The sequence below is a fragment of the Poeciliopsis prolifica genome, unplaced genomic scaffold (assembly GCF_027474105.1).
Source record: "Poeciliopsis prolifica strain line A6 unplaced genomic scaffold, Auburn_PproV2 SCAFFOLD007, whole genome shotgun sequence".
Taxonomy (NCBI): domain Eukaryota; kingdom Metazoa; phylum Chordata; class Actinopteri; order Cyprinodontiformes; family Poeciliidae; genus Poeciliopsis; species Poeciliopsis prolifica.
The window spans coordinates 6,590,543-6,615,652 of record NW_026562382.1 but is presented as its reverse complement, the minus strand read 5'-3'; the positions used below and the strand labels follow the sequence as shown (position 1 = coordinate 6,615,652).

Sequence of the window (25,110 nt, the reverse complement as noted above, 5' to 3'; positions counted from 1 at the left end):
CAAAAAATATGAGTCGGTTCTTATTCATTTAGCTTTTCGGGATGTACTGCACACCTGTAAGCTCTGCTTTCAAGCGCAAAAAAAAAAATAATAATAATAATAAGAAAAAAAAACACAGACTCACTAAATGTTGACCTAAAATGTTCAGTGTGTTCTGTTTTTTTCTTTTAACAGCACCAAAAATGATAATTTCTCATAGCCCAAGGTGTTTCTTTTTTCTGGGCGATAATATTAGGTTTGTTCTTTGTTTCATTTTCCTCCTTTAGATTCAAAGGTTTTGAACATGACTTAATAATGGGATGGAAATTTCTTCCTTTGATACAGATAATTGGTGTCTTCTTTCTGCCTGAATGACAAAGTCAAGGAAAATTTATTGCATAAAGGAGAAGTCTCTGAATAATCTGTCATCTATCGTTACTTTCATTGCCAATCAATAGAAGGAGGGCTTCTGCTTTCCCCTTACTTAATCGGAGAAAAGTAGAGACTTCCTTTCACATACACTACACACACCATTTTCACCCCCTTAGCTGAAGGCTAAACCCACACAGATAGACTAATATATTCAAGTCATGGCTGCGGACACTGAGCGACAGAGTGCTGACAGCTGAGAGCAATGGCCGACTCAACAGGCTCCCTGGAGAGACTGGTGACAGCTACCAGCCAAGACAGAAACACAGTGAGAAATTCGTTTTACTCTTTATGAAAATCCAGACTGAAAAACAAACTCAAAGAGCACGGAAATATCTCATCTTAGTCAATGTGGGACATAGATTTATGCTTTTGATGAAAAGCATCTCTACACGTTAGTAGTGATAATTCTTGCACTTGGGGGACCTCATTCTCCACCACAGCCGGGAGCTGAAAGCCTCTTACCCAGGGTGTCTTTGATGTTTTTCACCAGAGAGCCTTTCTTCAGGCTGTTCTTGCGCTCCACGTAGTTCGACGGCACGTAACCCGTCTGGTTGGCGGTGTTGCGGACGCGCCACCACGTTTTCGAGTCGTCCAGGAGGTAGAGGCGCTCGTTTTTACGGATGTCAAGTTCCTGGTCCTGCTGGGCTATGTAGTCCCACTTGGCTACAACAATCACCTCCTCTGTCATCTTTCATGGAGTCCTCCTGGGGAGAAGGAGGAGGAGTCAGAAATCAACGACAAGCATATGATGCCGAGCGATCTGTACATTAAAACACAATCCGACTTTTTCTCATGACACAAAAACAAAAGCTGATGACAGACAATAGATAGACTGAGTTAATAATTAATCAGCTATAAATTACTGCATTTCAATAGTAGCTCCTGCAAAGGATTTGCCATATTGATATTGTACAGAAGTCTGAATGGACAAATTAAATATTTGGAGCGGGCACTAACGATTATTTATGTTACAAACATTCTTATGATTGATTGAATAAAAAAGTAGTTTTACAAAACTAAAAATACATTAAAAGATGCAAACAAATAGCTTTTTTAAAAAAAAAAAAAAAAGAAAAAAAAAGAAAAATACATTGCCTAAAGTCCAATTACATACCATTGCTTTTGTGTATGCTTCATTATTTGAAGTAAAGAAAGCATCTGCAGCTAAAGCAATTCTTCCAACATCAACATGACAATAGCTTGGCACTCTCAGCTTAACTTAATACAGTTTCAAGATAATTTGTCAACTATGTTTTGGATTAACTCATAAATAAATGGATAGCAAAAGGAGTAAAAAAAAAGAAGATTTTGAACCAGGTGAAGCTTCAGGAGTTTTTGGTAGAACGTGTTTACAGACAAAAAAGGTTTTTAATTTTAAATGCAAAATGTATTTTTTTTGTACAGTTCAGGCTTAATTATGTCTTTTTTCAGTCTGCTATACTCAAGTTAATTACACAATCCGTTGACAATTATTTCAATAATCGACTCATCACAATCTTTTCTGTCTGACGTTGATCTTCTACTGAGGTAGACGTCAAAGTAACATGACTAAATGAGGAAGGCTTTAAAGGGTGTGAAAACTTTATCGCTGTGAGCTGTGTTTGTGAAGCTCAGCGCTGCTGTCACAAGTAAGAAGTCATTAAAAAATGATCCACACTCATCCCCAAGTAGAATTGCTAAAGTGCTTATCCCTGCTCACACTGGGTATTAGCCCGGATAAATCCAGGAAATGTTTCCACTATATTATATAACCAAGATAAATGTTCATGGCAATATTTTGAGCACAAGCTGGCAATAAAGCCTTTAATTCCTTAAATGAAAATTATAGCAGCATTTCATATACGTCTAACAGTGCAACCCCATCTTGTCAGAAGATACCAGGTAACACCATTAGCTGAAAGCATGAAGTTTAACGGCAGAACCTGCAGCTCTACAGACATCGAAGCTTCTACAAAAGGTTTATTTTGGCAGAAAGCAGCACAAAACGCACCAAACAAATCAATTTGTGTGCTCTCGCTTGTGCACATATACACAAACACACCTTGCCTGTTGGGGGTTTGGTTTTTTTAGACAGTGCAGTCAGCGATTACATGCTCTATTTCATCAGGCTTTGAGTAAGGTCATTTGACATGGGTCAACTAGACCACCTTCCTGTTCAGAAACTGAAATGTTTGAGTCAAGTCCACTCTGGGATAACCTCACATGAAAAACGCAACCTCACGATATGAAAACAATCTGACCGACCAAGTTTATATTTAGCTCACCTTCAAGGTGTGAAAATCAAAACAAGAAAATGAAAGGAAAGTCAACTGTCTCCAGATTAGCTTAATTACTTGTAACAAATGGCTGAGTACTCAGTACAACAAAGAGCCACTTTCTCAATGTTCTGCCATTGAAGTTGTAAAATTGATAAATGTTTGATCTTTTTATGAGCGATTGTTCTTTCAGAGCAATAAATGAAAACCTAATCGCAAGCAATATTATGGTTAGGGATTGATACATTAGGATGTAGCAACCTTTAGACAAGAGTTAAAAATAGTCTTCCACATAAAAGGTAATAATAGAGATCCATTGACTTTTTCCACCATGTTGAAATGATCAGTGATTAACTGATTCAAACAGAAAGCCCTGCAGTGGTTAAAATGGAAAACAACATTGATTTGAGTGCATAGAGAAGCATGTAGGTGAGATTACCCATTAATAATTAGTGCACGTGATCAATAGATAGTTTCACATAGTCTAGACGGGAAAAAAATGGCATATTAGCCTGCAGCACAAATGCAAGAAGAATGTTTGCTTAATTATTTACATTTTACTCTTCAACGGGTAAAAACGGGTAAAAGCTACTCTGAAGAAAGATGACTCACGCTAAGAGTTGCTTAAATTAGACGTTCTAGAAAGATTCCATTAGCGGAGGAACGATTTATATCTTCTGCGTAGATTACTTATTAATACATGCTAATAGCAGCAGCGGAAAATGGTGCCCTCTTTGCTCAACCACAGACATTTATCTCAGTTTCACTTAGGCCACAAGCACAGAGTCAGAGATGACTGGGAACATTCCTGCTGTTATGGTCTCAACCAGTAGGTTGTGTCACTGCAGGAGAATGTCTAATGGCTGCTCTACAGCCGCTCATGTGCAACAGTTTGCACAGAAAATGTGCCTCTGCTTGCCGTCACTAAAAGCTGTCAAACTGGCTCTCGCCTCGCAGGCCAGGACAGGGATGGCTGAGAGGAGGAGGAGAACGAGGAGAAGAGTTGTGTAACACAGAGGAGTGTGTGCCAAGATCGCTACAAGTTAAACAGCTCGACTTTCCAGGATGTGTGAATTTTTTTTTATTTTTTACTGCAGCAACAAAGGCAGCGGAAGAATTGAGGTTAAGCTGGTTAGGTTGACGTTTAAGGAGGGGACAAAAGCAACAGCTGGGATTCTTTAGAATCGGGGAGGAAAGTGGAGCAGAAGGACGGATTTATGACAAGATGAGGGACGGTGACGTCAGCTCTTCCAGGAGACAGGAAGTGTGTGAATGTGCTTGGGTCTCTTGTGCCTCAGCCAGCAGTAGCTGGATTAGACAGGATTACAACTTTCTGTCAGTTTCACAGTGTTTATTATTCCTCCTTCACATGCATTCATGAAATCTGAGAACCACTTCATTGTTACAGTGCTTAGGATTCGCACTAGTAAACACCTAGTGCGACCACAAACCTAATTTTTTTAGTTTGATTCTGTTATATACTCCCAAACAGTACTGCACTACTCCAAAGTGCAAGGAATTTTTTAAATAAAAAAATTAAAAAAGCATTGCCTGCATTTACAGGTGTAGAAGTCCTGATAATGATTACTGTTTGATTGTGCAATCAGGTTTGATCAAAAGATTTACCCTAAATCATCACCAAACTTATGAGGAGAAGAAGGCAGCTGAACTGGAAGCAAGAGTAACAGGACATCTCATCGCCGTTTTAATTTTTTCCTTTCACTTCACTCTGTTCTTATTACTGAGCAGTTATTTGCCATGAAACACTAAACCGCTACCGCATAAGTGACGAAGTTTTCTAGGTAACGAGTGAGTTAGCTGATGCCACCAACCTAGCTTAGCTTAGCTGGCCGAGAGAGGGGGAGCAGCTAAAGTCTTTCATCTGCCTACGTTCCCCAGAACGTAGGCAGATATAATATTGAATATATTATCTATCGATATTACTCATGTGTAATATTGATTTATTGCCATATCTCACATTTTAGCACGTACTATGTTAGCATATTTACACAGTCTACATCTTGTGTACTGATGGTTTATTTTTTTATGCAGTTTATCATTTTCAGTGAATGCTATGTCTGGAATAGTACTGCTCTTGGTGATCACCAGATCACCGGAGTGAGACCCTGAGTCTCCTCTCCAGACTAAGGGTCATTTGTTTGTTTTAAATACGTTTTTTAACACACCAGTAACAGTTACGGTAAAGACGGATTAAGCCAGGTATAGTGGCGCCAATTGTGGCTGCCCTGCACCTGCCTTTTGGCCTCACGTGATATTATTTTGAAATTATGACGCCTGCGTGTCCACCTCCAAATTTTTTTAACTTTTGGCATTTTTTAAACACACAAATGTAGTGGGCCACTCGTGGACTGCCCTCGTGCCTCAACCACAGGGCTGAGCGGATCTTCTGGGGTAAACCATGTTATTTGTTTACAGGGCATGTGGCAAACTCTTGGATCCCACAAACACATCCTGTTTCACTTCAGTTTTCAACATGAAGGACTGAAAAGCTACTTTTTTCCCTGCTAGCTATAAATACAATATACATAAAACTTTTCAGTGCTTACTACCATTGTCCCATTTCTTAGTGGTTTAATAATATTTTGTTTCTTAGCGTGATTTTTTAACATGACAATGTCAGGATGTTTCCTTTCTTTAGCTGCGATATCAATTTCTGCATCTTTGACAACCTTGCTCCTCTAAATTATGAACACTCAGCAATCAACCCCATGAGAGAGCTCATTCTGACTTCCTGACTCACTCCCATTGAGGCAGTCAGAAATCTGTCTACGACAACCCAAGAGCAGTGAAAAACAGATCTGGTTATGTTAAAAATAACATCTATTTTATATGATTTTATTGGCTGCCTTTTTAGGGCCATGTAATTGCTGGTTGACAAAAAAGGTGGTAAAGAAAACGTTTTGCTCACTGGATGCTAACCAACAAATCTGGATGAAGTGGGTAAAAAAATAAATAAAGGAAGGATTTACAGCTAAAACTCCTCATGACCCCCTGTTCCTCTATGAAGAGATGTTAAAAGAGAAAGATGAGCAACAGACTGCTGAGCTGGGGTTCAACGACACTTCACAGCTCCCCTCGCTGACGGGGGAGCGTTCAGAGGCTCTTTCAACACTTATCAAAGAGGAAGAGAGAATAAAAGAGGATTATAAAAAAGAGGGAATGTTTAAAGTGAAAAAAAAAATGTTGGCAGAATTTTCTGTGTTTGGCATTTAGGTCAAAGGCTGCCAAATTTCAACCAATGAGAGATTTTTTCCACCCCCCGTCCACTCTACAATGTTTGCAGTGGCTGCCTCTCACAGGAAGGAGGCGGGCTGCTTTACTCCCCATTGGCAATCGCTGTCGGAAACACTGAAACAGGAGGAAGCCAAATTTGATGCAAGAGCCACCCCGGACAAGGCTTTTTTGTGATTTAAAGAGCTCCAACGCTCGTCCTCACAAGATGATTCATCGCCGACAACAAAACCAGGCCGAGGCCGAGTTGGATACCTTTCACAAGCTCTTAGGGATGAAGATGTTATCCACATGTTTGCTGGCTGCTGATTTATTTCCTCGCACTCCATAGAACTGGAGAGTATACCTCAAAAGGTTTTCTGTCTGTAACATTTACATGTTAGAAGCACTTTTTTTCCCCCTAAAGCTCCTGAAACAGAGGGTGTGGTGTAAGTAGAGTACATCTGCCTCCCCATGATGTGGTTGTTTGTTACTCCTCTTCAGTCTCAGAGGACAAAAATAGGTGCTGTGAACATGAATGCCATCATATTAATAAAAAAAAAGCTCAAACCACAACAGGATGACATCAAAAGCGTTTCTTGCAGTTAGATGGAAATAGGACAGAAGTGGGAAGAGTCAGACCACAAAAACTGAGCCAAGCCTGGTCACAGACAGAGGAGGCTTCTTCAGACTCAGTTATTCAAAGAAAGGGGGAAAAAACTAGCTTCCAGGAAAAGTCAGGCATGTTTCAATGTTTTTACAGCAAATCCAGACCAAAACCAATAAAATATGAAAAGAGTATTCCAGAAAGAAGCTCTGTACTTCAGTAGGACGAGAAATTGCGAAATACAGAACAAAAAATCCTCTATCTACACAACTCAGCTCAGAACTGTGATCCGTTGGCTTAAATTCCCCCACATGCTCACAGTTACACAGCGAAAACATGAAGCTTAGAGGTTTATAAAATTATCTTACAACTGCATCACAACTGCAAAGGAGTAATTTGATGTAATATGCGATAGGATGTCATATTTCAAATGCCATGGATGCAAATCCTGCAAGTCAATAATATATATGGGCTTCCCCTGCCCTCAATGTCCACACTTGGTATATTTTTAGTGGCTGAGATGAAAACATTCCCAAAGAGTGGAAACTCAGAGAGGGAAGAACTTCAAATGAATCAGTCAGGATTCATTAAAACCTTTCTGTGAGTATGATGAGGAAAACAAATTAACTACGAGCATTTTGAACACTTCTAGTTGACTTTATACAATACAACTTTTGTTTACATAAGAGTTTCAGTAACTAGGAATCATGATTCTTAAGTTCTGTTAATATGTATGTGATATTTACTATTAGTAACACTAGTTACCAAGAACAAATATTGATGGTTCCTCATCTCTGAAGGAACGAGAGAATAATTATATAAAGTTCTCTTCAGGCCAGCAGTCTTGGGCCCTGATTAAATTATGTTTCAAATACACACCGACTTAAGGAAAAATGTCTTAAAAAGCTTTTTTTTAAAAAAGTGTCTTTTCTATGTTTCCATACTTTCAATGAGAGCAATTCCACTTTCATTTCCTGTCAACACTTCAGTCTGTCTCCCAAGAGGGGAAATTCAGATTCTTCAATCAGTCTCAAAGGGGGCAAAAATAGACGGTTTTTCAGCTGCACAGTTGTTCCCTTATGAATTTCAGATTTATCCCTTCACCCTTCAGTTCTAGATAGCTCCTTTCTGAAGAACAAAATCTGAGCCACACAAAGCCAAATGGGAGCTATAGAGCCACAGAGTGGAGAGGAAAGGGGAAAAGAATGAGCCAGTACCGGCATCTGATTAATCTACCGCCAACAGAATGATCACTTCCCATTTTTCAATTACCTGCATCGCCTGCCAGATATGTCATCATCCGATTAAACGAAAATGCTGACCTTTTCTGGAGCGAGTTGAACATAAAGGGTTTCTGGATAATAATGGTAGATTATTGATGCAAAATAATGCATTCTAATTCAACTCAAAATGGAAATGCGGTCCCCTGGGGGTTGCTTTTGTGACCAATGAATGTTTTGGTATGTAACAAAAGCTAAAGTCAAGTTTAACGTTTAAAATGGATCTAAAAGGTCAACTTATACACCTATGGCAGCCACTAAACCACTGACTGATAATGAAACCAGTAAATTACCCAGTTTACTACCCAGAAAGATTGGTCTGATTTGGATATAATTGAGCACATGCAGACCAGGGATTAGTATGCAAATGGTTTGATTTGCAAGGAGCTTTCTCATCTAGAACAGAGACAACAATATATCTGTGCTTCATTAGCTGTGATGTGTGTTGCAGGTAGGAACAGAGTTTGACGGGAGGCACTTTCTGGGTTTGAATGAGGCCAGTGCAATAGTAGGGCATAAAGATGTCAAAGAACCGCGATACAAGATGTCACCGACATATAACGTGTCATCCTTCGCCATGTTGTGAAGAGTGTGTCCCTTGTGTCGGATGAAAACTGACATTGCCGCAGCCTGTAGTGGATCACTCAACTCCTGGTGCCGCCGCTTATATGCTCTGGTGCAGTTTAGAGACAGCTCAGCTTCTTGTTAATCAAATCATTTACATGCCCATCACCGGTCTTCATGCAGTCCAAATTATATTAAAATCAAATCATTCCCTCTGGGTGTCTATGCTCAAAATTTTGATGAAGCCTTTTATAAGATTCAAAACTTGATTTGAAATACAAGTATGTTCTTAGCATGCAGAGGGGGAATTCACAATACTTGAAATAAGATACTAAGCCAAATATTTAAATCAGGCAGTTCCTAGCCATTTTCAACACCAACATTGTTCTATTTAAACCATGTATTTCCGTTTTACTGTAAATACACTTAAATATACCAATTAGAACACCTATTATGCATTAGTACAGACTGATACTTAGAAAATATAATCACAGAAGATGGTTAAAAACATTTCCAATGGCTGATTTTAATTGTACAATATTTTGGATTTATAAACTAATAGTAGGCTGATGTCTGCTAGGCTAGTAAATGTCATCTATCAATGATGTTAAAAAAAGCAGCAAAAACCTACAGAGCAAAACTAGATTTGGACCATCACCAGTAATACTGTAGTAGTTATGTTGTTAAAAAAAATAAAACAAATGGAGCAGAGATACTTACTTACCAAGAAGAAATGTGGCTAACTGCATCATTTTTTAATCCTCTTAGCACATGTAGCTACATCTAAAAAGCTGCTGTGATGATTGACCTTGTTTTATATTGGGCTCTGCCTAATTCTTCCCTTTTAGGTTTGCCTGTCATCATGCGTATAATTTTGTTTTCCTGTCTTGGTTTTTTTTTTTTTGAGCATGTACAAGTCGAGAAATTTGCAATTTTGCAAGAACTTTATGTCACTTCACTGCCATTAGTCCATCTGCAGCACACCAGTATCTTCAGCCTCAAAGACAATTGAGCGCTGTTCAGGAGAAGAGTGAGAGCAGCGCATCCATGAGCTTTATTGACAGCACTAAAACCCTCCTCCTGGCTCTGATTGCTTGTTTTTGAATAAGAGCGATGTATTATTACTGCAAGTGACAGAAAGGCTGCAGGAATAACTACTATGGGAACTAGATTTTGTTCAGATTATCTCTCATATTCTGCTGTCAGTAACTACCAAGAATTAAAAAAAATATAGAAAAAAATATTTTCCCAAAATATTACATACTGCAGCTTGAATTTCTTATTTCACTCAGAAACACAGAACTGCAGAAGAGCATAGCGTCCCAATTTTTAATAATTCCTTCCAGCAATGCATCACACTTTACTCTCCAGTACGATTGGATTCAAATTATACAAGATTCTGTTTTGATTAATATCTTCATTTAAAAACAGAATGATGCTACATGCAAATTTGATTCAATTTTCCACTACTATGATTATATTAAAAGTTGATAAAAAAAAAAAAAAAAAAGCCTTAGAGCTCAGAGACCTCAATAAGTCCCAGTTTTTGTTCTTTTTTATGGGCCTAAATACAACTTCAAAACTTAGGATGCTTTTTCTATTTCGGTTTGTCTCCTTTCTCAACAGCACAGCGTTTGTTCCAGTTGCACACCTCCCTGCACTCTAAATACATAATGTGACACTTCTACAGAGCAGCATGTTCTCAGGAAATGAAATAGCCTAATTCTCTGTACACAACCTTTTTTTACCTTGCAGACATGCTCACCAGCATAAGGTTTTTCCTGTCTTTTTTTTATTTATTTTAACAAGTAATGTGGTGCATCTTACAGGACAAAAGTAGAAAAATGTGACTGCATAGTTTCAACAAACAGAATTTTTTTTTTCTCTGTTTTTTTTTTCTTCCTCTGGTTAAAAACGGATGAAATGATGATGTGATCGACAATTAAATGATAGAGAAGAATTCAAGGCAGAGTAATTCTGTATCAAATTAGTCGATTATCAAGAACTGAAGATGTCCTTTGCTGTAATAGAAAAACATCTGTTTTTAAGATCTAAATGACAGGGTTCAAGTCTTCCTCAGTAAAGCATCACATTTAGAGTTAAAATAGAAATATTTTGGTTAACTTATAGCATACAACCTCAAAGATACACAAAATATCCAATGTTTGTTATTCATGTCTATCACTGGCTTATAAATGCAGTAATTTATACAAATGATACTGTTCAGGGTTCTTCTTCCTATGCTTATATCTATAGATATTTTCCATCCATGCAAGACAGATTCTGGGGCATCTACTCAAGTAAAAAGGGGCTGAGGACACGTTTGGTCAGAGGTACTGCAGTCGCCAAATTCTTGAAACTCTTCACAAAAGAGAAGTAATTACCAAACTACTTCAGCATCAGACAATGCAAACATTTCCCTATTATTTTAAACTATGCATAGCAAGCAATTGGTGTTCAGTCAATGTGGAACATTGTTTTTAGTTTAAACTTCTGTAAAAGGAACATATGCAAAACAGGTAATAGAAACTAAAATAAACCAAAGCTACACAATATTAGAAAACCAGACATATTGATTGCAACTGACCCAGATTTCCATCACTGCTCTCTTTTCCATTACCACAATGTTCCCAACACTCTTGAGATTTATCATCTTGATCACCAACTTGATCTGCATCAGGTGTGTGCCTGAATGATTGTGAAAGTCCATTCAACTTGATAAAATATATGATTTAGCAATATGATTGGTAATATATTTTATATTTTTGGTAAATTTGAGATATTATTGCCAACCAACCAAAAATAAGTGTTTTTACATAAGAGGACTACAAGATAAGAGTTAATGCAGTCCATTTTTAATGCCTTCCAACCTGGCAGTGTTTAAATATCTTATGACTTTATTCCAGTAAGTAAAAACTTCCATTACTTGCAAACAAAATGTCTCTCCATTTCTTTGTCAAATAAAAATTTAAAAGAAAAACAATCTTTGTGGCGATCACTGGTGAAAAATGAAACCAGATAAAGTTCAATGACAAAAGCAATATGAGAAGCAATGACCCAATGAAGCAATGACCCAACAATCTGGAGAAAATCTGGAGAAAGGAAAAGCAAAGAAACAGTCTTAGATGTAACCTCATGGTGAAATGAAGGCAAGGCAAAAACGCACATTTACATAAACCTGTCAGATTTCCTACAAGCAACCAATTTCGCAGGGATTTCTGTTAATGAGGTAACAGGGGAGATGAACCAGATTTTTGAAGAATGCAAATGCATAATTAGCATGAATTCCTTACTTGTAGCTTAAGAGATCAATAAGAAGGATCACAACTGCTGAAAACAACATAATTTTATAAACCTAACGGGTGACTAGATTTAGTTAAGTACCAACTCGTCTCAACAGACTGATGTGAACATTTAAGTTGACCAACTATGAAGCAAGAAAACAATCCAGACATTCTCCTCGAAATTTATTGTTTCTTCCTTGGGTAACACAAACCACAACTGACTAAAATTGTGGCTTGAGATTTACCTTCTTGCACTCTCTGCTCCAGTGACTCTCTCCCTACTCCTCCTTCAGCTATAAGCCTGAATTATTCCCTTTGATCAGATTTTACCTTCAGGCTCCCAGGAGAGAACAGCCCAATGTTTTAATAAAAATGCATGAGGCGCAGTGTGATGTGATGCAAACCAGTTGGGCACAAATAGAGATTACACAAACTGCCGTATGAACATTTTTGTAACCGACAACACTAATACGCAATAATTATCCGCCTTTTAAGGTTAGACACTTGTGTTTCACCTCTGTTGGGACCAAGATTTAAAGCAAAGTGGTCTCAACATTAACAGCATTTGCATTAATCCCATTAGTGCTCTTGGAAAGTGAATCGTGGGACAATAAAAACAAAACAACTGGGATGAATCTTGTCAGTTTTTGCATCAATACAGTGACTGGGTCTTGAGTTTCCAGCCTTGGGAGAATTTAAACCTTAGACTTTAACCTGGTAATTTCCTGGTCCCAGTGGGGCAATAAAGTTACAGAGTTAGTTTTGTGTGTTTCATTAAAATGTCGTTAAACTTCACAGGAAGCGCCACCAAGTGCCTAAATAACTAAGTGGTTTTCAAATAAGTTGACAGTGTATTTCATTAAGACTTGTCAAGCTTCCCTTTAGATTTGTTGAACAGTTCAATGAGGTTTGACTGGTAAACCAGAAAAGATTTAGATCCCCAACATGAATATACAGTAATTACAAACTCAAAATGAGCAAATTACTGGCAATATGTGGGGTGGAAGACAAAGCAACAGTCAATAAAACAGTCAATGAAAGCAAAGAATTATCTTTGTTGATGACAATTATAGAAAAAAAAGTGAATTCTACTTGTTTTCAAAGAGTTTCGGAAAATTATTTTTTCATCTGAACTTTATTTTTCATGAATGAAATGTTCCATCACTGACTGGAGAGTCTATATTTAACCAACTTTTCTGATACACATGGGAAACGTCTCTAAAGGAATTTGAGCAGGGAGTTTTTGCTGCCGTTCTGCTCGTCATTCTTGCTTGTGTTTATTTGCCTTTGTTGCACAACCTAATTTTGATCTGCGAGGCACAAGAAATGCTCTCAAAACTATGACGGAAACATAGCGGCACGTAAAGCTTACATTGTGCCTTATGTGCTTAATTTAATCAAGAAGTTTTCAGAAAAGAGTAAAAACAAGGGAGAACTTGCTTCACTGCAAAAAACAAACAAAAAAAAAATCACAAAAATCAGACTACCAGCTAATGATTTTAATGCCTAAAGGAAGTTTTCTTTTAGGGTGTTTATCAGCCAAAAGTGATAGCATTTTAGTAGCAAATTATATCTGCAATCAAAGTAACAAACTGATCACAATCAAATGGTCAGAGATTAGCTTTTATTTTGCTACATTCAGTAAAATAGATTATAAAATGTTACAGGCCAAAATCAGCAGATCAGACATTGAATGAAAGTGGAAATCTGTATTGGCCATGAAGAGCCTTATCCGTACATTTCTAACTACAATTACAGTCAAAGTCAAAGAAAGCTCAATACGTCAAATGTGGAACAAATAATCTCATCATTGTTTCCTAACACCATGAATCATACAAATAAATGTAACCAATGAGAAAATGATTGAGACAGTATTGATTGTATCAAATTTATATTCTGGAGACCTTTTGAAGATTTTCTATTTCCAAATTAAGATTGTACCTCTAGTGAAAACAAGATCTTGAAACCGCTGCGATTTTAATAAACATTGATTTTTCCTGCAGCCTTTATTTATATCATCAGTTGTCCTGCCATCCCCATTAATGCCGTCTCCTCTTTGTCCACCCCTCTGACTGATAATTCAATCCATTTAAGCCCTCCTGCTCCCAAGATGGTTTCTGCACTGCTGGGCTCCATAGCTTGACATTTTCCACTGCTGGCTACAGTGATTTGCTCTGGCCTGAACACACAAAGGCATTCCTGCTTCTGTGACATGCAGATGATATCACTCCTTCAACATAAAACCGTGAAGCGCCAGAGTCAGCAGATGTCAGCCGGCAGCTCGCTGTAAACTGCCAAGGTCACGTTCAAACAGATGTAGTTCTGCCAAGCTAAACCTGCACGAAAAGGGTAAACAGATGCTTTGTAGCAAGTGCATATAAGAGTGAGAGAGAGCAAAGAGCGGATGGTTACAAGCCAAATACAGAGCACGCAAACGTGAATCCTCAGGAGAATCGTGTGGCATTCTGAGCTGCACACCTTATAAATAAAGCAGGACTCACTTCACCTGCAACCATGTGGCTGTGTGTCTGAGTATACGCCTGTTGAAGGAAATATAAGAGTGCACAAATGGATTAGACAAGGCCGATCATGTTGCTCTCTCCAGCAATTGAATCAACATTCATGCATGCAGCAGCACCACATCACATGGTAATATCTAGTAGTACAGTTTGAATTTCTGAATAAATCTAGAAGAGAAATATCTAAAAGGATGGAAACTGTCCTGTTGGTTCACAGAAATTTATGCGACAATGGGTTAAATTATGTGTATTTACAGGTACTTCAATTCCCTCTAGAACCCCGTCTAAACACAGAACCCCAAACTAAGCTAATCATCACAAAACATTTATAATTCAGACTTGGTTAACTTCTCAAACTGTTTCATGGTTTATTGTAACAATGGAGCCAAACTGATCAAATATCCGTAGCAAAGCCAACACCAATATCCTTCTTTTTCTATTGGATTTTGTCTAGACATTTAAGCAAAAAGTTAGAGATTTACGTGTTAAAACGTCAAATTAAATACATAGACTTGACAGATTACTAGCAGTTCAAACATACTGATGGTACATTTAGTCAGCCCTCATCAATGAACTAAATTACGAATTTAAATGTTGAATTTAAAATGTTAGAGTTCTAAAGTGCTAAATTATCAAATGGTTTTGTGTACCTATTTGTTCACACCAATATGGCTCTGCTCATATTTCTGAGGGTTTTCTGCAGAAGCCTTGTCATGTAAGGATTCTTGAGACTAATTTACCAATATTTACACCCCAATAAAGCTGAGGAGTTGACAGCAACAACCTTTTATGAACTACTTTTATGTTCTGAAGAGCGTCGTGTTGACCATTCTGCTGTTCAGTCCTTACTCTTAGCAGTTTCTTTACAGCTTTAACACCTCTAAGATAATTTTGATAGGCATAAAATTGTAATTTTGAAATTTATTATGCAATTACCAATCCAGTGAATGCAAAAAGAACTAAAATTATGGGTAAATAATGGAGCAGTTTTGCTGCAGTGCGTGCTTTTTCACACAGCAAAGAGCCCTTCAACATTTTGCAGCATGCAGAATTTCCATAATGGGATGAATAAAGTGCAAAAAGAGAATTAACGATCATAAGAAACAACCTGATAGGTCAGAGTTCTTTGCTGACAAAGGAGAAACTATCAGTTTGCTGGTTGCTGTTGTGTCTTGTCTCATCCATTTTGCAATTCCTGCAGCTCTGTTTGGCCTTGCAGTGGAAGCGGTGGGTTTGGTGGCAGGTTTACACTGGAGTCAAATTCCATTCACACTTCCTCACTTAATTCATGCCTCAGCACAGGCATTCACTGTTTGTATATGCCTGCTTTCTTTTTCCTTTTTCTGTATGTAGTCTGGGCACTTCCCTTAGATACAAGGATTTGCCCATAATCTTTTAAAGCAACCCTTTATCGTTGAGCTGAGTTAAATGTAATATAGGACCCCAATGTATAAAGGAGTCAAGATATACTAAAGACAAAGTCACATCCCAAGCAGATTTCTGGCTGGAAGTTTGTTAAACTTTATCTGTAGTCCGAGTCTCTGAAACCGGTTATACTAAATAACTAGACTGTCAGACAAAACCTTAAAATCAGCCAAGCCCTTTGGAAAAATGTTGATGCCTTTGTTCCAGAAAACTCTCTAAAATTAAGATTTACACATCTACACTGCGACTTCTGTGAAGTCACCCAATTAATGATGGTGCTGTGCCAGAATTTATTATCTTGGCTACTTCAGAAGTAGCCAAGATACTTAGGAAGTATCTTGCTTTACCTGAAGCAGTTACCTGTAGCTTTACCTGACGTAAAGCAGTTTGTTTAGAAATCCAATCATATGTAGCGAGCTGCATCTTTTAATTAATTTGCTGTTAGCTAAAATTCTATATATTTTTTTTTTGTCAATTACAATCACACACCAACGAACATCCCCACCTGTTGCAGATTCAGTTTTAATCAGACGGAGCTTCACCTGCAGCTCCATCCACTCAGAGAAACTGCATTATTTTTCTACCAGTTACCAACAGAGGAAATATCAAAATGAAAGTGTCCGATGAATCTAAATTTAATACCTTCCTGTTGTATTTGTTCCCCCATTTGTAAACATAAGCATAAGAAAGATGAAATTCCTTTTCCCTCTTGTGCTTGGGCTAGAATAAAACCACCAGAGGAAAAATAACATTTTGCAGAGAACAGAGAAGGTATGGTTTTATGAGTCACAACTACATGGAAGGAAGTAACTTTTACTAATCATAAACATGACTTCCTTTTATGATTGGTAATTTCATTAGTGGACAACATCCCCGTCTTGTCATCAGTCTCAACCAATGACAGAAAATGAGCACCTTAAAATATTAACAATAGCCAAGTATATTTTGCACATCTCGACCTCCCTAATACATTGTTAGGATTTTTAAACTGAAGCACTCAAACCTTAAACCTTGTTTTAAAGGCCATATACCAAGAATATCTACAAAAGAGTGTGAAATCTAGCTTCACTGAAATGTCTATATAACAATATTACAGAAAGTATATAAAATCATGATTGTGATAAATATTATGCAGCTCTACCACCTCTGTAAGGAATAAATTATCTGACCTGACAAAACAATGAGCCTAAGTTTTTTAGGATTATTTTCATGTTTTCCTAATGTATTTTTCCACATTTATTAGAGCGCTGATGCCTTCTGCGGCATCCACAAGAATGGCCCAAGTTCGTCAACGAGTTTGAACCACAGATGGATTGATGCTACGTGGGCTGGGATGCTCTGGAGGGAAACTTGGATCGTTCTGTGAAACACAGATAAGCAAAGCTCATGTTGTGGAGTTTGAGATAGCATGATGCGTGTCTGCATGCTGTCAGCTTGTGCATTAAAACAGCCAAAGGGGGGGATGTACGTCCACTTAATTAAATCAATTAGAGCGTGAAGGGCCCGTCAAAGCCTCTGCCGAGAACAACAGAATCGAACGAACTCTGAAACAAAAGCTGAACTCTCTTTATGAGTCAGACAAGCTGCAACATTTTCCTCTGAACCTTTTTCACAGACAATGCACCCACAATGATGCGATTACAACTATCCACCAACAAATGAAAAACGGTCTGGTTCACATGTAAACTATTAACATTTTACCCTGCTTTAAAAAAAAAAAATTATCCATTCATCAACATTGTTTACAGTTTTTGCTTTTTTTCCTTGTTGTTCAGTTTTAGCAACGAGTTATATTTGTGAGCTTTTGTCCCAATTTTAAAATTTCCTGTTACGACCCGCTAGATTTCACTCTCATCACGTCTCTCCTGATGGCTCAACTGGTAATTTTCTTCCGTGTAAGACAATCCCCATACACATTAAAGGAAAGAGTGGGGGGACTGTTACAATTTAACGAGCAACTCGCCGCATGTTTATAAATTTATGCTCACTTTTCCTTGAGTAAGGAGAAGATGAAGTTACAATCTGCAAGACGATCTTCTAGAAAGCCTCGAACGGATCACAGCCTCCCTCGTCTTGAAACGCGTTCCGTCAAGTAAAGAAGAAAAATGAGAATTTTCCTCAAAGTAGGAGTTTAATTTCCCAGCAGTCCGGAAAACTGCTGCACATTAATTTGTCGCTGGCTGGTTTCATCATTCCCTTTTTGATTTGCATTTGGTGAGACGCGGTTAAGGCCAAAGAAAGGGTAAAACTCATCAACTCAAATGACTGCTTTAAGTGGTTCTTCAAGTCAAAAGGTCTTGATTTAAAACAGGAAGATGGACGCAGCATTGGGGAATAGCATGACATGACTCACAGTTGTCGCTGGTCTGAGAAAACCCTCGCATGTCAGCTGCATATATTCCCACATATTATATCCCACAGATCCCCAAAGATGAAAGTAATTCCAGGAAGAGAACGTTCTCCTTTTCCATCCAATGGATCTACACAGCAGATGTTTTTCCTCTCCCTGACCATTACCAGAAGGGCACAGACCCTTACCATTTCCCATCTCCAGCAAACACGGAAAAGTTGGCCTTCCAACCAGTCAATGAAGACACGAGTTAAGACTTTCGTCAGCTTCTGCTACTTTAGTGATCCCCTTCGATGCCATCTTGGGTCTTATCATACGCCACTAAAAGCATTTTGGTTTCTGTGGAAAACTGGGCTTCTACCATATTTACTCACAAACTTACCACTTCTCCCAGTTTCCTGCCCTTTCTTGCCATCCCTGCCATTAATTGTCTGGCATTAATTGGGAACTCAAGACTGAGTGTAGGCAAAAGGAGACAATGACTGGACGAATGTTAAAGAAAAAGAATAAATAGGAGAAAATAAAAAGAAGAGTAGTGAGTACAGATGAAAGAAGCAGGACGAGATCATGTCTGAATGACATAAAAATGTAAACAAGTTTAACACTGACAACAAAACGACTTAAGAAATAAAACAAATCAACGTTTTAGCATACTTGAAATGTACAATAGCTTGTCAAAAAAAAAACATTTTCACAAATGGATGTAGCTCCAACATCCCGACATCAGATGATCCCAGCGTAGATTTGGCAGGCTTTAATCATTTTTGGAGCAAAAATATGTTTAATGAGCCTATTATCTGTTAACATTGTAATTGATTTGGCTGTTTCATGTAACTTAAATACTTATTAATTATCATTCGGTGCTCAGTGTTGCACAAGTTCACAAAGCACAACCACAGCTCACACAGTTAACCTGAGTCAACGTATTGTTCACCATCAGAAAGGTTTTTAGCCGTTTTCAAACCTCCAAAAAAACAATACTGGATTCAACTACATTTTAGTATACAAGTATACTGTCACCTCATAGCACAGATTCTGTTGTCTGTGTAAATTTCCACTGTATTCACATTTAATACATCTTAATTTCAGAATGCTCATTTGGGAATCATTGCAATAATGATGTTCAAATGAGTCACTGAGTTGCAAAAAAGCTACAATTTCATGATGCTTCCTTCATGACTATAGGCACCATGTGGGAGCACCTATTGCAGGAAGACGGAAAAATCCAGTAATAAGTAATTTGTCATTAGCAACCAAAAATAAATTTGACATATTTGGAATAGAAAAGGACACAAATGCTGCACTGCAAATGGTTATTTGAAAACAAATACAGAAAAGTTTTATTTTTTTACATCTATTTGTCCAATCATATGTCCAATAAAGCATTTAATTTTCAAATACTTTTTTTATCATCAAAAAGTAAAAAAATATAATAATAATTTTTCATTTCTTTCTTATGCCTGGATACTATGGGTGTATTCATGAATCAAGCTTACCAGCTGAAACTATACACCGTAGGTCTCAAACTCCAGTACTCAGGAGCCACTTCCCAGCAATTATTATTTTTGTTTCTTTCTCAAAAACATCTGAATCAAAGTTCAATGCCATTTACCTGATTCCGGCACGATGGACGCAAGCTGAAGGCCAATGGCTCTGAAGGGCTGGAGTTAGAGACAGCAACAATAACCCGCACTGGCGTTATGAGAAAAAAAAAAAAAACAACTTTTTCAAGTAGCTTAGTTTTTAAGCACTGTCTCATAGGTTGCTCTTTAGTCCCCGAAATAGCAGTAGAACCACAATTGTTATGATCCTATATTCAGATTTAAGGGTTTTACATGTTTTAGCGACACTTTATCAAAATCCTTAAAATAACCATTTTCCCGGCACCCACCAGTAGCTACAGATCAGTCTCATAATTCAACGTTTAACACTAAACAATTAATAAATTGTGCTTTAAATAAGCTGCAAGAATTGTGAAATAATTCAGTTCTAGTTGATATTCAGTCAGAACTGAAACAATGAGCCAGCACAATATTGAGCGTTAAGAAAAAGGGAATGACTACAAAAAGCATTAGATCTTAAACCAATTAAGCCATGCAATTAATGTTTAAAAGCTAAACTTTTTACCAAAAGGTTCCCTAGTTTCAAACACAGTTAAGTTATAGAGCAACCTATCATATGCATGTTTAAAATACAGAAGATTTTGTGAACTGTGACCTGGAGTGACTCTTAAAAACAAAGAGGCGTGTGAAATTAAGCAGTTATAATACAATTTTAATTCTAAATCCCACTAACATCACCACAGACGTAAACACAGTGCAATAGTTACCATATTTCTAGATCACTGGGTCATAGGAACCGGTTGAACTATTACGGCTGCTGGTCCTCCCAGTTTAACAACAATCCCATTCACCAGGTTACAGATCCCCACTAAGACAAAGGCCTTTATTTTGCTATCAACATGATGATCTTCATGAGTAATTTTCTGTGTCCGGACCGTCCATCTGTTCCTACACTTATTAATTTCTCTCTCTCTCTCTCTCTCTTTCGCTACTACAGAGCTTAAATTTTCCCAAAGGGAAACAAACATGATGCTCTCCTCAGGACAAAAATACCATATGTGAAATATATTTCCACTTTGTAAGCATACTTTCCCATTTCTGGATCCTAAAGATTACGGCTAAAAATTAAGTTAATGTATTTTGTCAAGCAAATAAACAAAAAAAAAATAAAAATACACACCCCATAAGGGACAGATTATTAATTATAGCAAAATGATTCTGATCCTAAACAGTACACCTAAAAATACACAAAAAATATTCTAGTTACTTCCCAATAGGAAAGTCACAAGATCTATGGCAATGTTTCTGCTCCATTTTGTTTATTTATTTGTACATATTTTTGAAAAAGTCACCACAAACACAGTTAAAGGTTTCAAACCTCTAATAAAATCTATCAGACGAAGGCATGTCGGCCTTTAAACCACCAGCAGTGACTCAGGACATTTCAAACGCATTAAGCAGGAGAGGAAGAGGAGCAATTAGTCTGATGTCATGACTGCACTTACAAAGACTTCATCTGTCAAGATATTTCTCATTGGATCACTACATCTAAACAGAGATCCAATGCAAAAACTTAAAAGTACATACATTTTTGAACAATAAGGGAGAACAAACCCAGGAGCTCACATTGAGATACTTTATATACTGAAGCAGTAGCCAGCAACACGACCGAACCTAGAAGCTCAGAGTCCTTTCAGTTCACACGTCTTGCATCAAACTGCTGTTAAAGTGCTGAGGAACAAAAACATGTTTTCAAAATCAACTTTGTTATGTCATTAACCAGCTGCCATTATGTCTTCAGCACATTATGTTCAATAAAACAACATACATCAATTATATATTAATCATTAACTAAGTTTACTATTTTTTATATCCCTAATATTACAACTAGAACTGGACCAAGAATCACCAAGTACCCAATGGTTACCATTTTATAACATTCGACTTTGTTCATTTGTGATAGCTAGTAAAACAACTGAGTGTGAAATTTCAATTTATGCTGTACTGGCAATTATTTTGCATATAATACTTTGCTTAATTCTCAACTGTCCATTTTTGAATATGCATTGTTTTTAAAATGGTCTTAAAACGTGTTGTTGGCTGAAGCTCAAAACCTCCAGCTAATAAAAAGGAAAAACAAAGGAAATCTATTCTTATAAACAAAATGATGGCACAAAAAACAGTTTTAATCCAAATCACAATGAAATCTAGTCTTTATGTTGTCATCCCTTTCACACAATAAAGAAATGTTTCCGATGTGAGCTCTATTCCAAAAATAAAAAGGAAGTGAACGCTAAAAAGACCAACAGGAAACATTGGTAAACCGAAAGCATTACCAAAGCACTCTGTTTCTGATCGACTGTCAACAAAACAAACATTAGAGACGGTTCCGATTTTCAAGGTTACAACAAGCCAGCGTCTTCTTGGGATGCACCCGGGAAATGGTTATTGGTCAGTTAATGAGCATGACTGGTGATCGGCAAGTCAAATTCAAAAACTGAATCGATTTACGCTCAGAGGACACACCGCGTCTCAGCTAACACGAATGCTAATGCTAAAACAATTAGCCAGTCAGTGAGATGTTTGAAAAACTACTTACAAATGTTAACCAAGCTAACCATCAATACTACAGTAAACAAGAATTTTTACTTTCATTTTATTTATTTTAACAGTTGCTCCTCTCAAACATAGTGTTGCTTCACATATGTTTTTGGTATAAATGATTGTTCCTGGTGAGAAAGCAAGAAAAAAATACCTTTTATGCACAAATTAACATTTTTTCTTTAACCAATTCAAAATCTAAAGCTCTCATCTTAAAAAAAAAGATTTGAAACAAAGGATTATTCAGAGAAATTTTATTCTGAGAAATTGAGATTGGAGCCAAGTAAAGTAAATATACAACTTGTTCTTCCTGGTATTATATCTGAAATATCCAATCAGCCTGCACTCAGCTTTCTGAGATGATAAAAATGTTAGGTATTCAAAGCTCAAAGTGTCTCTGCTTCACATGTTATTATAGTTTCTGTGATTCGGGTCTAGGAGTCCAGAATGTGCTGTTGCCGTCCACCTACGTAAAACAGCTGAGTGAACCTTATCTTAGTCTTAAAATAATAACGTAGTGAACTCAGAGGGTGTGTCAGCAGAATGGGTGTGCCATGGACGTGTCACTGAATATAGGAATAGATGCCTCCTTGCACCTGTAACCCCTTCATTAACATTGCAAACCTGCAGTATAATTTAGGGCCACTTCAGAAACATGCTGATGAATCAATGATAATTACTACAATGCATCTTACAACCCACAGAAACTAGGCATACAGGCATCAACCAGCCTTTGGACGCCATTTTGGCTCCAACCACTTGATTGGTGATGGGGTTACTCGCTTGACCAACCCCTTAAAAATTTTTATAACCTATTTGGGGTTCATAAAACCCCACTAATATAGTGAACATACCCAGAATATCAATAGTTATCTTTTTCTTTTACCATTGCTATTAGCAACATAGGGCTTAAGATGTGTTCAATGTGTCTCGGAAATCTGAGCTGGAACTGAAGTCACACCCAGGTTAAGTGATTTAAATTGGTAAGGCAGAGAAAACATGGGTTTTGTTTTGATGAAAAAATGGTATTGGCATAAATCATATTGATTAGTTTTTTTTTTTTTTTTTTTTTTTATCTTTTTCCAAATCAAGTAGCAATATGCAACACAACATTTCTTCCATTTCAAGAAATAAAAGATTGACAATTGCATCAATTAAAAAGAAAAACTTAAAATGGTCACAGATATAGATTTACTCATTTTGACTCTGAACCAAGACCATCACTGCTGATGTTAGCTCACAGCAACAGGCCTGGCATTGAAATCATATGGCTAGAAATTAACTGTAAAATATGCAATTAAACAGACATTTTTAAAAGGATCTCTGTTTTCTGTAATTAATGAATAAAACTCGACACATTAAAGGCCCACAAATTATTCCTCGGTTAAAAAAAGCACTAAATTCAACAATCATTTACAGCAAGTGAACGCTTCCCACAGGTTTAACGATACAATCTGTCATGAGAACCGAGGAACAGACAATGCCTTACATTTTATATGCAATTATTATGGGATACGAAAGATAATGCTCCTCCGAGGGTGTTATTGTATTATTATTTTCACAAGTTCAACTTATTTAAAGTGTAACCACATTCTAAATTATTGTCCAATTTCTACCAAGCTGGGTAATAATATACTCTGAAAAAAGTAACGTGATCGACTGGCTAAATAAAGTCATTTACCTTACATTTATTATAAAACACTAAAAAGATGCAAAAATGTATCATTTATTTTGCCATTACTTATCACTTTCTCTCAGACGAATATCTTAAACCTACACACCTTGATCACCTGATAGACACTCCAGATAATCTGTACAACTCCTAAAATTACTGCAAGCCCATGTAATTAGGGGGATGGATGGTGCAGTTCCCAATGAGAGCCACTAGAACCATTGACAAAGCCAGGCATGTGGCACCAGTCGCCAATCTCCAGTGTTTTTGGCAAGTGCGGGTCATTGTGTGGGCTGTTCAGCAGGAGATCCACGGCACAACAGGGCGCATTGCGATTGAATGAATGAGAAAACGTCCGTCTGGATTTATGGCAGACAATAAATGTGACGGGCACCGCAAATAAGAAGCAGATGTCTCACTACATGGAGATTTCTCAAGACCTGTTTTGTGGATCGCAGCCCTCGCTTGCAGGCCTTTATTAAGTGGCCCCGAACAAAAAGATGGGGGGAATTGTGATGTAGATGAACGTAAGGCTCCTGATTTCGCTGTAAGCATGAAAGAAAAGTGGACAGGGGGTGAAAGGAGATGAGTCGGGGGCGAGTTGAGGTTTGAGCTCGACGTGCGGTTGGACCACATCTGAGTGGACAAAGAGCAGGCGTCAAAGCGTGAAAGTGACACCAGCGAGCCGCCGTCTTTGTCCCAACTTTTACCACACTTTTTCAGTCTCCTCAAAGGCGGCTCAAACTAAACCGTGAAGACGCCAAAGCGTCTAAAGTAGCCGGTTCAGCCCCACCAACTTAACGCGGTTCATTTGTGAGGTTTGCAGGCTCTTACCTGAGTGTTCACTCCAGAGAGAATGGGCAAAACAGCGACACGCTCAACACGCCACGGCCCGAGAGCCGAACGAGAAGTAACCGAGCCCGCGGGAAAGTGACGAAAAGCCCACTCACATCCACATATCCTCCACCAGTTTTCCTTCGTTTAAAACACGGGCTGGGCAAGTGGTGCCCGACCTGTCCTCGCTTGTTTTCCCTTCGCAGACTGACTGCCTCCACCTCGAACACTTCTTTCAAGCTAGCGAGAGCGAACTGCGCACTTCCGGTCAGACGTTTCACAATAAAACAAACAAAACATAATTAATGAGCTATTCAAACATAGCTCATTAATTATGTTTGAATTAATAAATGAGCTACAAAAATAGATACCCTGCTGCAGACACTCATTCAAAACTATGCAGGACTTTTGCTGTCCTAAAATAGTTATCAGGTCATTATGAGAGAATTTTCTCACCCTGAAATGTTGAGATGATAATTCTGTTATTACGAGTAAAGAATATTAATTCTCCCAAA

At 37.7% G+C, this 25,110-nt stretch overlaps 1 protein-coding gene across 3 annotated transcripts in view; it reads right to left on the bottom strand.

The window, feature by feature from the left end:
• The window catches only part of nck2a (NCK adaptor protein 2a), a 32,053-nt gene extending 7,231 nt beyond the window's left edge, over positions 1–24,822 (bottom strand). The window contains exons 1-3 of one of the 3 annotated variants that reach the window (XM_055032211.1): positions 24,596–24,822; positions 19,539–19,618; positions 874–1,115 (exon numbers count right to left, since the gene is read on the bottom strand). In XM_055032211.1, coding sequence (XP_054888186.1) covers positions 874–1,099 — 226 coding nt within the window. In that variant the 5' untranslated portion in view covers positions 1,100–1,115; positions 19,539–19,618; positions 24,596–24,822. The remainder of the gene's footprint in view (positions 1–873; positions 1,116–19,538; positions 19,619–24,595) is intronic. The other 2 variants (XM_055032210.1, XM_055032212.1) reach the window with 2 other exon arrangements.
• Positions 24,823–25,110: the final 288 nt, after the last annotated feature.